General features: G+C 39.7%; 1 protein-coding gene across 2 annotated transcripts in view; it reads right to left on the bottom strand.

Annotated features, from left to right (window-relative positions):
* SSPN (sarcospan) overlaps window positions 1-14767 on the bottom strand; it is a 33448-nt gene extending 18681 nt beyond the window's left edge. Inside the window, exon 1 of one of the 2 annotated variants that reach the window (XM_054037134.1) lies at window positions 14329-14767. In XM_054037134.1, the coding sequence (XP_053893109.1) occupies window positions 14329-14643 (315 nt within the window). In that variant the 5' untranslated portion in view covers window positions 14644-14767. Of the gene's footprint in view, window positions 1-12483; window positions 12543-14328 lie in introns of those variants that run through there. The other variant, XM_054037143.1, reaches the window with a different exon arrangement.
* Between the last annotated feature and the right edge of the window lie 407 nt (window positions 14768-15174).

Here is a 15174-nt window from a genome sequence, read left to right as displayed (position 1 = left end):
AGCAGTGGGACAGCCAGAGCCCCTTGGATGATATTACATCAGGTCTGTATGACCGTAGGATGGATGGTATACAAGACCAGGACCATTACTCCTCCCCCCACTAAAATCAATGGGAAAATCTGCATTGACTATAATGGGAACACGATTTGGCTCTAAGGTACTTGTTTCTCTTTAATCCTCTGTGTTTATTTTGGGGGGGAATTCTCTCTGCTTTCCCAGTGAAACTAGACTGGTGGGTTTTGCTTCTTCTGGACCAGATCCTCAGCTCATGTAAGTTGGCATCACTCCAGGAAAGTCAATGGAACTGCATTGGCCTACACCAGCTGTGGAGCTGGACTTCCGTTAGTAGTTTCACAACCTGATTTTCCACACACTATCACAATGCTATTGTGTCTGAGTTCCCAGCACTGCAGGGGGTCATCTGAATTGGAAAAAAATACAAATCCAAAAATTTGTAAAATGGTCTTGAATGAAAACATTCCTGTTTATGCTTTAATGGGAAAACAAATACTACCAACTGTTCTTCCATCAATTTCCCTTTAGGAGGACAGTATCTCTGAACACACAGCGGTGTCCCTCCAGAATGTGTGTGAAGTAGCAGACTTACCCGTAAAGTTGTATTTCATGTCATTTCTGTAAGACATGGTTAAGTAGTATTGCCTGAGAACATTTCTAAAGAAAGCATCAGTGTTATTTACTCCTTTGCATGTCATGCGTATTTATGTTCTGGTCCTATGACTTGCACACAGTCTCCAATTTATTTGTTTTCTTTTTATTGCTGACAGCAATAATTAACAGGGTTGTTGGGGGGCGGGGGAGGAGAAGAACCTTTCTTGGCACAATGGTCCTGATCTGCGCTCACTTATGCGAGTGTAAATTTGACACAGCTTAGTACAAGCCAATAGGATTACATCAGTTTGAAACTAGTGCAACTGAGAGCAGAACGAGGCTCTGGTTCTATTTAACATGATATCTATGATAAGTTAGGATTCTTTTACAGTAAATCAAGTCCTAAAGAAATAGGAGCTGATCCAAATCCCATTAGGTCAGTGGCAAAACACCTACTGACTTGAACAGCAGCAGGATCTGGCCCATCTTCAGAAATCTTTCAATACGAAGAAGTATCATTCAAAAGAATTTCCATCCTGCATATACTTTGTAGGATTCCTCTGGGATCTAAATAATATACTAAAGGATAGTTGGAGAACACAGTTAATTGGCATTTATAAAGGATTACATCAAGTCAGGATTCAGGCAAGGTTTGAACAGGATATTTTAGAAGGCTTAAGTATTATTATTATTTTTTTTTTTTTAACAACAATAGTACATTCTTTCTGTTAACCAAAGATATTAAGAAGAGGGAGCTGGCAAGGACCTGATGTTGATTGGTAAACAGAATAACTCCTGCCCAAATCTTAGATTATTGGGGATTACTACAAATATCTAGTTTACATTTAAGTTTTGAAAAGGTAGACTGTCTCTTTGAAGCAAACTTGAGTACGGAACAGTTAGAGAGAAAACCGTTTACATGTTTCTCTTTGTGTGTTATTAAAAGATCAGTTTTGAATTATGCCGATGAAGTGCAATAGAACAAACATATTTTGGTAAATATTCTTAAAGACTCCTTAAGTGAGTATGTTCTAGCAGGGGTGTGTTATGGATGCTGCCAATGTTGATTATAAAATAGCATAAGGAAATCCGATGTTCTAAGGTTCAATAGCCATTGCAATATCCCAGCATGAAACAGATTTCCCATCTGACTAAATATATGATGTAAGATGCACTAGCCTTAGCACTGGGTTATCATCAATCAATATGCATTTGTTACACAAATAAAACAGATTCCGTAAGAATTATGGAATAGTATTTAGGAGTTATAAGAGCTGATCTAATTATCTGACTAACTAGGAATAAGCACTTCAACCCTATGCAAATTTCAGTCCGAGTTTATTTCAAGTTCCTATTTCAGAATTTTCCGTGTGAGCTAATACACCCCTCATTGAACAGATAGCTGCCTGAAAGGAATTTAAATTTAAAACAGAAGGAGTTTAAATTTCAAAAAGCACTGCCTAGAAAAATACCTGGATGCGATACAGATGTACTTACAAAGGTTACAGGTTTAATTTTGGTTACTACATCCTCTCACATACCAAAACATTTCACACACCACTGAAAATAAATATTTATTAGAGCTGGTTGAAAAATAAAAAAAAAATATTTGTGGAAAATATCAACATTCTTTTCATCTAGCAGGTTTCTAAATAGATCCATTTTAATTGTTTTTATTGTGTTTTTAATCAAAGTTTTAAAACAAAACTACTATTAGAATGGTTATTGAAATTGTCTGTTTACCGAAAACAGGGATAGATCCTGTCGTCATTGAAGTGAACAACTTAATTCTTGTTGATTTCAATGGGAACAGAACCAGCCCCTATACTGGGACCTAAATACAATTACTTGCAATGATTCCTTTCCAGGATAGCCCATAGCTTGTAAGATATTTGGGACAGAAACTGTCTTTTCATTGTGCCCAGTGCCTAGCACTGGAGAACTTGTCCCTGATTGGGAACTCCAGGCAACACCACAAAACAAATATTAAGTAGTGATAATAATACTATGGTGACTGACAAACTACGAATACCCACTTTCCGTATGCAGAGTAGATTCCATCAAAGTATGCAAGATGCCACTCTTTACGTAGCTTAGTCATCTAAAAAGTGGAACGAAAGCAGTGAAAGAGTAGTCTTTCCTCCAACCTGCTTCAGCAAAAAGCCAGCAACACCAACTTCATTTCTCACTGCCAAAATAAAGGCACAGGCTGAACATCCACACCGGTCTTCAAAGGACAAAGGTTGATTGTTTTCCAAAAAGCATAGCCAGGCTGGCGGCAACAGAAGCACAAACATCCTCCTGCTTTACATGACTAATTGTCATCCCTCAGACCTATTACACTCATTGAACTAACCATGGCAACGAAGGGTGAGAAAAATATGGTCTGCAAAAGCAAAAGCAAAAAAAAATTAATGCACAATTCACTTATTCCTTATCGGCCAAATCCAGAGGATTTTATTTTGACCGAATTCCCATGGAACTCATTGGAGTTTTTCCCAAGTAAGGCCCACCAGATTTGCCCTCCCTATCCAATCACCCTTATTTTAAGTTGCTTGTAACTTTCTCATACTTTAATCACACAAGGTCTCAACAGAAAGATGGAGAATAGATAGATAGCAGAATACAGTCTGGTAATGATTAAGATGTTGATGTAATATACCTAATTGGGGGAAATATGAACATGTCAGAAATAAATTGCAGTTGTGGTTTGCATTAGTTATTGTCACACTAATATATTAACGTGGTTTGCTTTATTCCTACAGCTGTCCAAACCATGGATTGCGCTAATCTGCTCTTTTTTCTACCTAGTACATTATGAGGGTTTTTGTTGTTGTTGTTGTTGTTGTTGTTGCTGCTGCAATTTCAGCCAAAAGGTGGCCCTAAAAACAGGTAGGCCTCTCAGTCAAATGATGTATATTTGCCTTCCAAGAATTTCCTACAGATTTTGGAAAACATATGGTGCTGATTTGGGAGAGGCAGGAGAACTGAAAATGTCTGAAAAGAGATTGAGAAAGAGGAAAATCTGGTTCAAATGAGCATATTGGGCCCTAACCCAAGACATATCTGGAAACACTTATGCAGGTGACTAATTTTCCTCATCTGCTTTATTATATGGTCTGGTTAGCAGGAATTTTAGAAAATAACCCTTGTAATCAAAAGAGCAAACAGAGTGAAAAGCAACACATTTGTAACCTGTGGAACTCATTGACACAGGATATCACTGCGGCCAAGGGGATTACACATTTTTATGGATAATGAGAATATCCAGAGTTACATTAAATAGAATGACCTTTTTAAAGAGGAATAAAAACCCTCATGCTTCAGGGAACAAGCCAACCACGAATAGATGAAGTTAGGAAGAAACTTTCCTTCTGAGCAAGTTATTCTGTAATTACCCACTACAAGTCACCTCTCACTATCTTAGATAGGACATCTTTCTTTGAAGTATCTGTTACTCGCCACTATCAGAGAGGGGATACTTAGCTTCATGCCATGGCAGTCTTGGATGACGACCCAATGTCTGTTGTTCAATTTAAGAACACTTTCACTGCAAATTTGACAAAACGCAAAGAAGGTACCAATAAAAGATTTCTAAAGATAGCTAGAGCACTCAACCCAAGATTTAAGAATCTGAAGTGCCTTCCAAAATCTGAGCGGGACGAGGTGTGGAACATGCTGTCAGAAGTCTTAGAAGAGCAAACACTCTGATTCAGAAACTACAGAACCCAAATCACCAAAAAATAAAATCAACTTTCTGTTGGTGGCATCTGACTCAGATGATGAAAATGAATGTGCATCAGTCCACACTGCTTTGGATTGTTATTGAGCAGACCCTGTCATCAGCATGGACGCATGTCCTCTAGAACGGTGGTCAAAGCATGAAGGGGCATACAAATGTTTAGCATATCTGGCATGTAAATACCTTGTAACACTGGCTACAACAGTGCCATGCGAATGCCTGTTCTCACGTTATGTAACATTGTAAATAAGAAGTGGGCAGCATTATCTCCCGTAAATGTAAACAAACTTGGTCAGCCAATCGCTAAGACAAACAAGAAGTAGGACTGAGTGGACTTGTAGTCACTAAAGTTTTACATTGTTTTGTTTTTGAATGCAGTTATGTAACAAAACAAAAAAAGTCTACATTTGTAAAATTGCACTTTCACAACAAAAAGATTGAATTACAGTACTTTTGGAGGGGAGTTGAAAAATACTATTTCTTTTATCTTTTTTACAGTGCAAATATTTGTAATAAAAAATAATAGAAAATGATCACAGTACGCTTTGTACTCTGTGTTGTAATTAACATCAATATATCTGAAAATGTAGACAACATCCAAAACATATTTTAGTAAATGGTATTCTGTTATTGTTTAACAGTGCAATTAAAATTGCAATTAATCGTGATTAATTTTTAAAATCATTTGATAGCCCTAGTTTAAAAACAAAACAAAAACACCATCATCCAGGTCCCTATGCTAGGAATATAAATTTTCTATTAAATTCTACCGTATGGTTAAAAAAAAACAAACCACACCTAGAGAAAAGTTATTGAAATTATAGAGCACTTTTCTGTAATGATCTTTGTTGTATTAGGTCTGTAACCAGCAATGAGGTTGTTATTTCTCCCAATTTAAGATTAAATTTCCACAGTCAATTGTATAGGCTCACAACATTATGTAGCTATTAAAACCAGCAACCACAAAAGTCTTCTGTAGAAACTTAAATGTGAGTTGCTATAGAAGACCTTTGTGGTTGCTGGTTTTGAGGGACAGCTTGGAGTCTTTTCACACTGCCCAAAGATAAATGTTGATGCAGACATTTATCTTGAATCACCAGGTGATAAATTTTAACCGTACTGGGGGCTCACTCAAGGACCATGTAAAAAATTAACCGAATAGGGGGTGGCATGATACACGTGCACCAAGTCTGTGACTGTGTGGCAAGCATACCTAGGATTGTCAAAGTATATACTAGGGATGTGTGAACCAGAGTGAATAAAAGAAAAACTTAACTGAAATTTTTGCACAAACAAAACCCATATCAGAAACTCTGTGGGTGATTTGGCAAATATTGCTTAATTTTCTATTTCACTTCCAGGTTCCAGCTGGACCAGGAGTGTCAAAACATAGTGGTCACCACTAAGTCACTGTTTACTGTTCTCAGTTACCACACAAAGGTACTGAGCAGAGATGCTCAAAACCAATTCAAATTTTATAATGAAACTTTTGTCAAATTTCAATTTTTATACTAGGGTAACATTTTCACCAAAAATTCCCAATGTTTCTTTCCCTCCCAGCTCTATTATTGAGACATGGCAGCTATTTCCAATTTACAATACAAGCAGATGCTGTGGTTACTCAGATACCAGTGCATGGTAACTGCTGGTAAGTATTGTCAGGCCATCACTGTACTATGAGGAATACAGCACTTGAGGTATTTCCAGACCAGACTATAAGCAAGTACTAGAAAACCCAAAAGAGCCTCTTTCACAAAATGTGCCCCATTTTGCACAGTCCAGAGGTTCAGGTGATTTGGAGAAGGTTAATTTAAACAGCCAAATTTCTGGCTATTCATCTGAAGCAAATCCCCCTCCCCCCAATCTTTGATGTTCATCATGACCAATTAAAGATGGCCTGTATAAAGAGAAAAATGGATACCTGTATGGCTATGATATCCATTAGCTGCCTTGACTGTGCCAGTTTTAACTGTCACCTTTATTAAAGATTGAAAGTGGTTTCTCTAATAACTAGTGAAAGTTAAAAACCCAGCCAGGTTGTACAGTAGGTAAAGCATGACTGAAAGCCACATCCACAACTGCTAATAGAATAGGTGTCCACAGCAACAACCAACCCATCCCCAACAACCAGCATGGGTCCAGAGCTGACTAGGAAGTATCTCTCTTCTCTCATAGGGAGAAGGGAAGAAATTTCAGTGGATTTAAATGGCCAAACCCAACATTCCCCAGATTGGTATAGAATGAGATCAAATATTTCCTGCTCAAGCTGTTCGTACTTCTTAATTATTGTCTTTTCTATGAGGACAAAGTTGTGGCCTGAAATTTGGAAGGCCCATCACTGAGAAGCCAATGCAGATGACTCATGCACAGCAATGAGGAGGATCCTGTGTTGTGGCCTGGAAAATCCAAGGCAGGAGGGGATGACTATGGTTTGTTCATATGAATTTGTATTTTCTTATACTGGGGAGACTGTACAGATAATGATCCTTCTGTGGGAGCTGTTAAGGGTGTAATGTATGATTTAGATATAAATAGTTTAAATAAGAGGAATGGTGGAAATTATTCACGTTATATGATCAGGTTAAGTTGCAGTACGCCCTGTCCCGTCTATACTACTGTAGTACAATTAACATCACCTGTCTAGCTAGCCTCAACCAATCAACATGACAATTTTAAGGCCATTTTGTAATTTACATTGCGTTATAGCACAGTAAAATCCTTTTCACTGGCACACTCCAGTACAACAATATTTTATACTTTATGACCCCTTTTGCCCAAAGATCTCAAAGCACTTTACCAACAATTAAGCCACAAAACACCCCTGCGAGTTCAATATGTATCATTGTACCAATTTTGAAGCTGGAGGGCCTGCTCCTCATCCCCTTTGTAAAGAAACTTTGCCCCATACCAGAAGCACAAGTTGACCTTAGAGCTGCACGGCATTCACTGGGCACTGTGGGTGCTGGAGTGGTGCAGTGACCTTAGAAAGGGTCAAGGAACAGACACTACTCTACATCCACCTCTATGTCCTCCAGCTCCAAGGTGAATCATGGTCCTCTTTGGGACACCTGAGGATTGAACTTTAAGAATCTGAAGACAGAGAGATTAAGGGTTAGTGGCCTGATTTTCAGAGGTGCAGAGCACCTCAATTCCTATTGAGCCCAGCAGGTGCTCAACCCCTTTGCAAATCAGGACACCCATTTCGTTGCTTAAATATTGATTTAGGCAGCTAAGTTTGGCAATGACTGGCCAATGAAAGCATCAGTGACAGAGGCAAGAATAAAATCCCAAGTCCAAAGACAGAGTCACCTGCTTTAACCACTTAAATTAAATTAAACATCCCAATTATCAGAGTCTTAGAGGGATATGCAGTGCTGGGAGATATTTTTTAAAAGTCTTTTCACAAATGGGACTGGGGCCAGCTCCTCAGCCAACCCAATAATTGGCTAGTTTGACTTGCACAGCCTTCTGATTCTTCTCCATAAGGTGCCTTCTCTCTCTTTCCTGAAAATCCTATCTCAAAACCAGTTTCCACACTCCTCCTTTACTGAACTGTTTGCCACATGCTTTGATGTGTCTTTATTTGTTTTGTCTCTCCTAGACTGTGAACTGCCTGAGGCAAAGAACATGTCTCATTCTATTGAAGGTTTTATAAAGTGCCATATACATTCTGGCACTATAAAAATGAGGATGGATAACATTCATAGAATGTTGAAATTAAAACTCTATCTAGCTTTTGCACCGTAAAAACCTGCATCAGTCTTGCTCCACTAGCCCGCAACCTAAAATTAATAGAGCTCAGATGATGGAAGCCAGATCCCTCACAGGCTGCTATGAACAGGAATCAATAAGTCAATGGCCACCATATTGCTAAACATGAGGGAGATTCTGGGAAGGAGGTGGAGTTCTGGGATTATGGGGGAGGGGGGGAAAGATGTCCTGGTGTGGAACAAGACCATGGAAAAGGTTAAGAACGACTGGTCTAGGTAGTTTAAGGTTAAAGGTCAACCATCTTGAAGGAAAAAAGAATGGGGGAGAAAGGGTAGCAGCTTAAGAGTGTTGTCAATGGTAAGTATTTTCAGCCAACAAGAGTGCATTTGTCAGCAGAGCAGAGAAAGAAGTTAAAGATAAGGGAGGGGAGGAGATGAAAGAATAAAGAGGCAGGGGCAGGAGAAATCTGGGTTTGAGAGGCTACAGATGAATAGGCCTCACTTTCACAGAATAGGGTGGAGGAGAGGGTGGACTTGGAGGTCAGAGATGGGAAGGAAAGGAAGGAATTTATGCCTAAGAGCCAGTCTTTAAGAAGTGTTCAGCTCTCACATAGGGGTCAAAATAAGTCGCCAGGTTTTCAGTAGAGATCAACTCATTGGGTTCTGAGCTCTTAAAATATGTCCCATTAAGTATCACAATGGGAGCTTCAGGACACTGAGCACTTTTGAAAATCTGATCCTTATCGAAATGCTAGATGGGAGTTCAACCATTTGGGGGAAAAAATAAATCTCCCCCCCAGTTGAAAGTGCTGAGTACTTTAAAAAAGGTCATAAGTGAGTAAGAGGAGAAGGTTTTATGCTTTACATCCAGAACACACATACTGTTTCTTGTGTGTCCTGAAGAGGGTTTTTATTTTATTTTTTGTGAATTCCACAGTTTTATCTCTCCTCTAGAGCATCTGGAGATAGGCAAGGCCAGCTAATATGAGGTTTGAGAACTAATGAGACTACAGTTCCTTTAAGATCTGCAGCACATGAGAAAGTGTGCTTGGGAATCTCAATGGACCTGACCCTTCTCCAGTTTTACTCTGGCATAACTCCATTTACTCCAGTGGATTCAGTCCTGATTCACATCGGTGTGAATGAAAGGAGACTTGATTCCAAGAGCTTTAACAAGCTAGAAACAAAAACAATGTTAATGACAATTCTCCTGTGTCCAAACAGATTAACTGGAACTATAAACAAGAGCCAAATCAGGTTTTTCAGAGCAGAAGCTGAAAAGAGCTGTTCTATTTTCTTTTATGGACCACTGTAAAGTAGATCTTAATATTGAACCATAATACACGATAAAAGTGTATAAACAGATTCATCTAGAACTGTAGTCTGGGAAGTAGTTAGGTATCTGGGATTTTCAAGTGTCCTAAAAACCCCAAATAATTAAAAAATAGGCTTTTTAAAAGAGAATTAAAATGGGGACACCTCAAAAACTGTTGGACAGCTCTGATAAGCATCCCTGACTCCAGATAGTTCCAATGAGGTTTGGAGAAATATCTTAACTGGACTGAACATCTCAGGGGAACAGACTTCCTTGTGAAATTTCTGATACTCCCTACTTCCGGTTATGGTGGAAATACTGTGAGAATAGACTTTCATGAAGAAATTCACTATTTGTGCTTCTAGTACTGACTGGAGAGGCCACAAGGAAATGAAAATGAACAACAACAACAACAACAAGAATACATAGTGCTTCTATAGTGCTTTTTCATCAAAGCAAAAAGATGGATGGATAATTATTATTCCCATTTTATAGAGGAGAGAACAGAGAAGTTAAGGCCGAGAGACTCAGAGGTATTTAGATGTCTAATTCACATTGATTTCAATAGAAGTTGGAGGCCTATGTACATTTGAGGATCTGGGCCTAAGTGACTTGCCTAAGTAATATAGCACATCAGGGCAGAACCTAGCAAAGGATTCAGCACTCCTGGCTCAGTGCCATTTCTCTTTGAGAGCCCTGCTTCCAATGGCAGAACATTTATCTGAATATTTTAAAAATTGCATAAAAAGGGGTTCAGCTTGAGTTAGAGCCAAGCTCTGAACAGAGGTTTCAGTCACCTCCTGTTTTATCTGAATTGATTTACCTGGCTCTATGGATACAACAGGTACATTCTGGTTTTAAAGGGAATAGGTTGAGACTGGTAACTCTGCTTTTGCTCTCTGGGCACAGAGCCCAGTAGTGCCTAGAACTACATTAAGCTCAGTGGTTTCTCCCATGAACATTTCCTTTGGTTTCTAAATAGCATCCATTGTATTTCAAATGAAACTCAGCTGAAACTGCTAAGTTTCACCTGGTTTCATGTTGAAATAGTTTTAGTGTGATGCAGCTAAGTGCATCACTTACCTTCTGTGTAGACTAGCTGCTAGAGAGGGAAGAGCCTACTACTGCTACTAATCCATAGTGTTACTTGTTTTGCTCAGCAGTAGAAGCCTGTGCTTTTGGTGCTATGGGTCCCAGATTCCGTCCACACTGATTGCCTAGGGGTGGGGGGTGGGGGGTGGGTGGGGGGAGTGTCACAGTAGCCGCAGAACCAAAAAACAGCCCAAGTTTATTCAACAGATTTCTGGAGTCTTGTCACAACAAACCAAGACCAAGTTTTGAATTTGTAATGAAACCTGAATCCACACTAGTTTTGCCTGGTTTGGTTTTCACTGGGAACATTTTGCTCTAGTTGCTTCACTAGACAAGTTCCCTTTCATCCATGCTAATGGACTAAAGCACTTTGTCACACTGTTCGTAACTGAAAATACTTTTGCCACTAATAAAGCAAAAAATCAGTCAGGATCTATTTAACACATTAGGAGTTTTCCTTCATTTTTCTGTCATACTTCAACAACAGCTAGGGGGTTACATTCATTCCGGGTGTAATTCTGATGGAGTTACACTGGGGGTGAATTTAGCCCACTGTCTTTAACTTCATTAAAAAGGTCTTAATATATTTTACAGTTCTTAAACAGTTGGTGAATCTGAACACTAATCAAATCCTTTGAAAAGAGCACTTGAGTGGGATGTTACTAAAACAAGCACACATTGATATTTTACACCACCACTTTCCGTTCTGCTGCGCTGCCAAGAAAGGCAATGTTGCTCATTTCTGCGTTAATAAAGGAGTTCCAGAAAGATGCACTTTCTGCTACAGAATAGGAGCATATTTGTTTTATGAGCGAGACACACTCCATCCCATGCCCATATGCATGATCTCCAATCTCTGCACTGGCCTAATACCAACCAAAAAGACTGTGAGCAGGATATCTGCACACAGGGTGTTCTAACACAATGGATCTCCAAATGCTCCAGTGCATAGTTCTCAGGATATTCTGTCCTACAGACTACCGGCAAAGGCCCTGGGAGCTACACTGACAAACTTCGCTCTGGCTCACGGGTTCTCAACCTTTCCCAGCCAGTGTCCCAACAAGCAGCATGCATATCCATCACAGTGCAACCATATATAAACAAATAATGGCACAACTTCTCAGCTACCTCTTTATTTTTTAAACTCTCATGAACCAATATCTTGAAATCCTTTGCATCAGCTCCCACACCACTCTTGACATCACTTGAACTTCACTTAAACATCATCTTTCCTGGCTGCTGGGAGTTACAGATCCAACTTCTCAATCTCACCTCTCTCTTCCAGTGCCATTCCCCAACCCACTCCACCTGAGCCTGGCTGCTGGGAATGGAAAACATGTGTATCTTTCCTCCCCCACATTTGGTGTGTTTTTTCTCAGTAGCTCTCAGACACTTGTCTCTCCACTTCTCACTCTCCCTGAAACACATGCATCAGGGAGAACATTCTCATGGTCACCACACCATTCAACTCCAAGACCAGGCAGTGTGAGCAGAAACCCAATCAGTGGCACATGTAATTGTGCTGGTAAGGAATGTGCCTACACCAAAACCTGCTGGTAACCCAACATGGTGGAATAACCCACAGACTGAGAAATGCAAGTCTAGCCAACACATTATTATTTATTACTTGAGCTAGATTCTTAAATTGGCACCCATTACTTTAGTATTTTTAGGTCTTCTATATATCTGGAAAGGTTAAATGATTGTAAAGCTCAAATCAAAGAGATCCTAAGAATTATGTAGCCAAAATCTTGTGTCCCCAGGGTCTGTGGGAGCTCTGCCATCACAAGGTCATACAGGTTGATGTGTGCGAAACCCAACAGTTTTAGTTCAGACTTGAGTTTTGCTTTGAAATTTTAGGTTAACTCAAAAGTGTAAATGTACCAATTTTTGCCTGGCTTCAGGTTGAAGCCATGCAAAACAACTGAGCTTTGCATTATTTATACCCAGCCCACACCCATCCAAATGTCAGGCCAAATTCCTGCAAACAGTTCATCAATCGTGGCAAATATTACCTGAGTTACGGGTTGGTCGCAAAACTTCAGTGAGCATTGGCCTGGCTGGGGACTCCCTCTGGAAGGGTAGCACAGCTTTATGTGCTGATTCTTGGGTCTACACTTTTTTTTTTTTTAAATGTTGGCTGCTTACAGGAAAATCAAGAAGCATGCTCAGCAGCTGTAAACTTGCATGCCCTCACTGACTTCAATGGAGCATTGCCAATTTACTCCAGCTGGAGATCAAGCCCTGAATCTTTGTGGGTGTTTATCTGGTCTTCTAATGAAGAGGTTGTTCAAAATTTGGGAGATCCATAGTGTGGAGCTGAGAAGAGAATTTGACCATCAGTGTTTGCAGAAACTTTAGGACATGTTAACTTAAAAAAATTAAGTGGAAATGTTGCATGCTGTAGTTTGTTGTTCCCCTTCCACCCTCCCTTTGTAATGGAGCAAGTCCTATTGGCAATTTCTCTTCTGTAAGTGGGGGTAGTATTGCACCCTGCAAGACATAACTGAACTTTTAGATCTATATTTTGGAAGAAGAGAAAGAGAAGGGGAAAGGGCTAATTAAAATGACCCATTATCTGTTTAGAAACTCAGGTCCTGATCATTCCAACTTTTTCAGGATTGGGCCTTTGACTTTTAGGTCTCAGCAATCCTTATCAAATTGTCTCTAACACAAAGATGTAATTGTTCTGTGCAGCAGCTGGATTCATACAATAAACCATAACAATTCAGGTCAAATAAGCCTCAAATAATAAGGATTTATGTTTATGTGGTACATGATACACTGTCTACTTCATCAAGAATCTTTTCTTTGTTAAAGTGCCTAAATATGTATTTACTTGGTGGAAGATTTTATGTTCTATTGGTTTAATAATGCTTAGAATTAGTACAAACACGTAAGAGTACATCTACTTGAAATATGGTCCTTTGAGGGGGAAATAATAGGCATAGCAAAACATATATAATATACACCCCAACACAGGAATGTTACCATAGCCACATGTACTGTCTCTCTAAAAATTATTAAATAAAACAAGGCCAAATCCTGAGAGCTGCTGAGTGCCCCCAGCTCCTAGTGACATCTACAGGAGCTATATTTCTAAGCTGATTGCATGTATGTGCATGATCATAATAGACTTATCAGGGACCCCACCCTTTACTCCTGCCACTGTGTTTTTTGTGCCAGAACTGCATTAGACAAGGCTAGCCTGTCACTCGGAACTTTGAATTTCCTTGCTTTAGCTGGCTTGTGTCACACCCTTCAGACTTTACAGACTTACTTGTTTTGCATTTCATAGTAACCCTTTAGTCCCAAGAGCCACATGTGGTGTGTTTTATGGAAAAGAATTTGGGATGGGGGGGGGGGGAACGAAAGGGGTTAAGTTACAGTCTTTTTTTAACTCATCACAGTGTGGAAGCTAAAAGAACAGCCAGTTCTTCTCTGACACTATTATAAATACATTGAATTAGAGGTTTATAATTATACTTTCACCCTCTTAAACCTGACTGGTTTTTTGGGGGGATATCAACATAAATAGTTAACATTTTTTTCAGCATTACTAACCATCATTTAATAGCAAACAGGTTAATAAGTAACATAATATACATCTGGTGCACAACAACCCTGTATTTTATTCAAGGTTTTGGGGTGTTTTGGGGAAGAATATGAAGGATTATATTATACTGCAACAGCAGTTTCCTCGGGAAAGTAAATTAGACATATAATTGCAGGAATATTTATAGTTAGTTTAGCTCATATATGGTGTAGGACATGCAGTTGGTTAGTCGTAAGTGTAGCATCATGCAGATTGCATTAATGTTGGCAAATGCACTTTATGTAGAAACAGACTTTATGCTTACAATTATCCCAGCCCAATATGGAGTGTCTCTGACTAGTAAAGAAGAGCTGATGCCTGCCATAATGAAGCCCAGCACTGTTATAGAGATGCCTAACACCAGCTGCAACAAAGCAACCAGCAGCGGGAAACGGCAGCCACAACAAGTGTGGGATTCCTCCTCCTGGCCCGTTTTGGGATCCCCCTTGGCTTTCTTCTTCATTGCTGGCTCCTGCTGCTTGGCTGGATCGGTGCTTTTCTCCCCTTCAGGTGCCTTCCCTGCCTGGTTCTGGTTTTTAAGGGACGTGTTGTTCTGAGGTTTCTTCTCCTCTTTTCTCATGTTGATGAACTTTTTTTTTTTTCTGGCTGATGGGCGTGTTGAGGTGGGGATTTTTTTGTGTGTGTGTGTGCCCCTGAAGCTTCGCTTTGTGCTGGCTGAGTTGTTCCTGGTATTTGAATCAAGGAGGCTGAACAAATATGGAAAACATTTGGAGCAGATTGTCAGAGCTTCTAAATGCCACATATAGCCCAGAGAAGAGGGGGAATCAAGGGGGGTAGTGAACTGCCAACATGCAGAAGCAGATTGCCTGTGCTGGGGCTGGCTGTGCACATGAGAACTGTGCATATATAATCATAATCACTGCTTGTGTGAACTTCATTAATATGCAGGAAACCATTGTCTAGGTAGGGGCTGCCTGAGCACATGGGGGATTGATTTGATTTGTGAGTGTGAAATTAACAGGCACAAGCTGATCACCACACTACAACTACGTTATTAGCACACAGAAGCTAATAGAATGAATCAGTGAGGTGCTGTGCACACCGTACGCAAGTGTGTGATTTTTGCTTGCAAAAGTCTACTACTTGTGTG

Source organism: Malaclemys terrapin, chromosome 1, assembly GCF_027887155.1.
Source record: "Malaclemys terrapin pileata isolate rMalTer1 chromosome 1, rMalTer1.hap1, whole genome shotgun sequence".
NCBI classification, from domain to species: domain Eukaryota; kingdom Metazoa; phylum Chordata; order Testudines; family Emydidae; genus Malaclemys; species Malaclemys terrapin.
The sequence above is the reverse complement of the archived record's forward strand: the minus strand, read 5'-3'. Positions and strand labels throughout refer to the sequence as shown.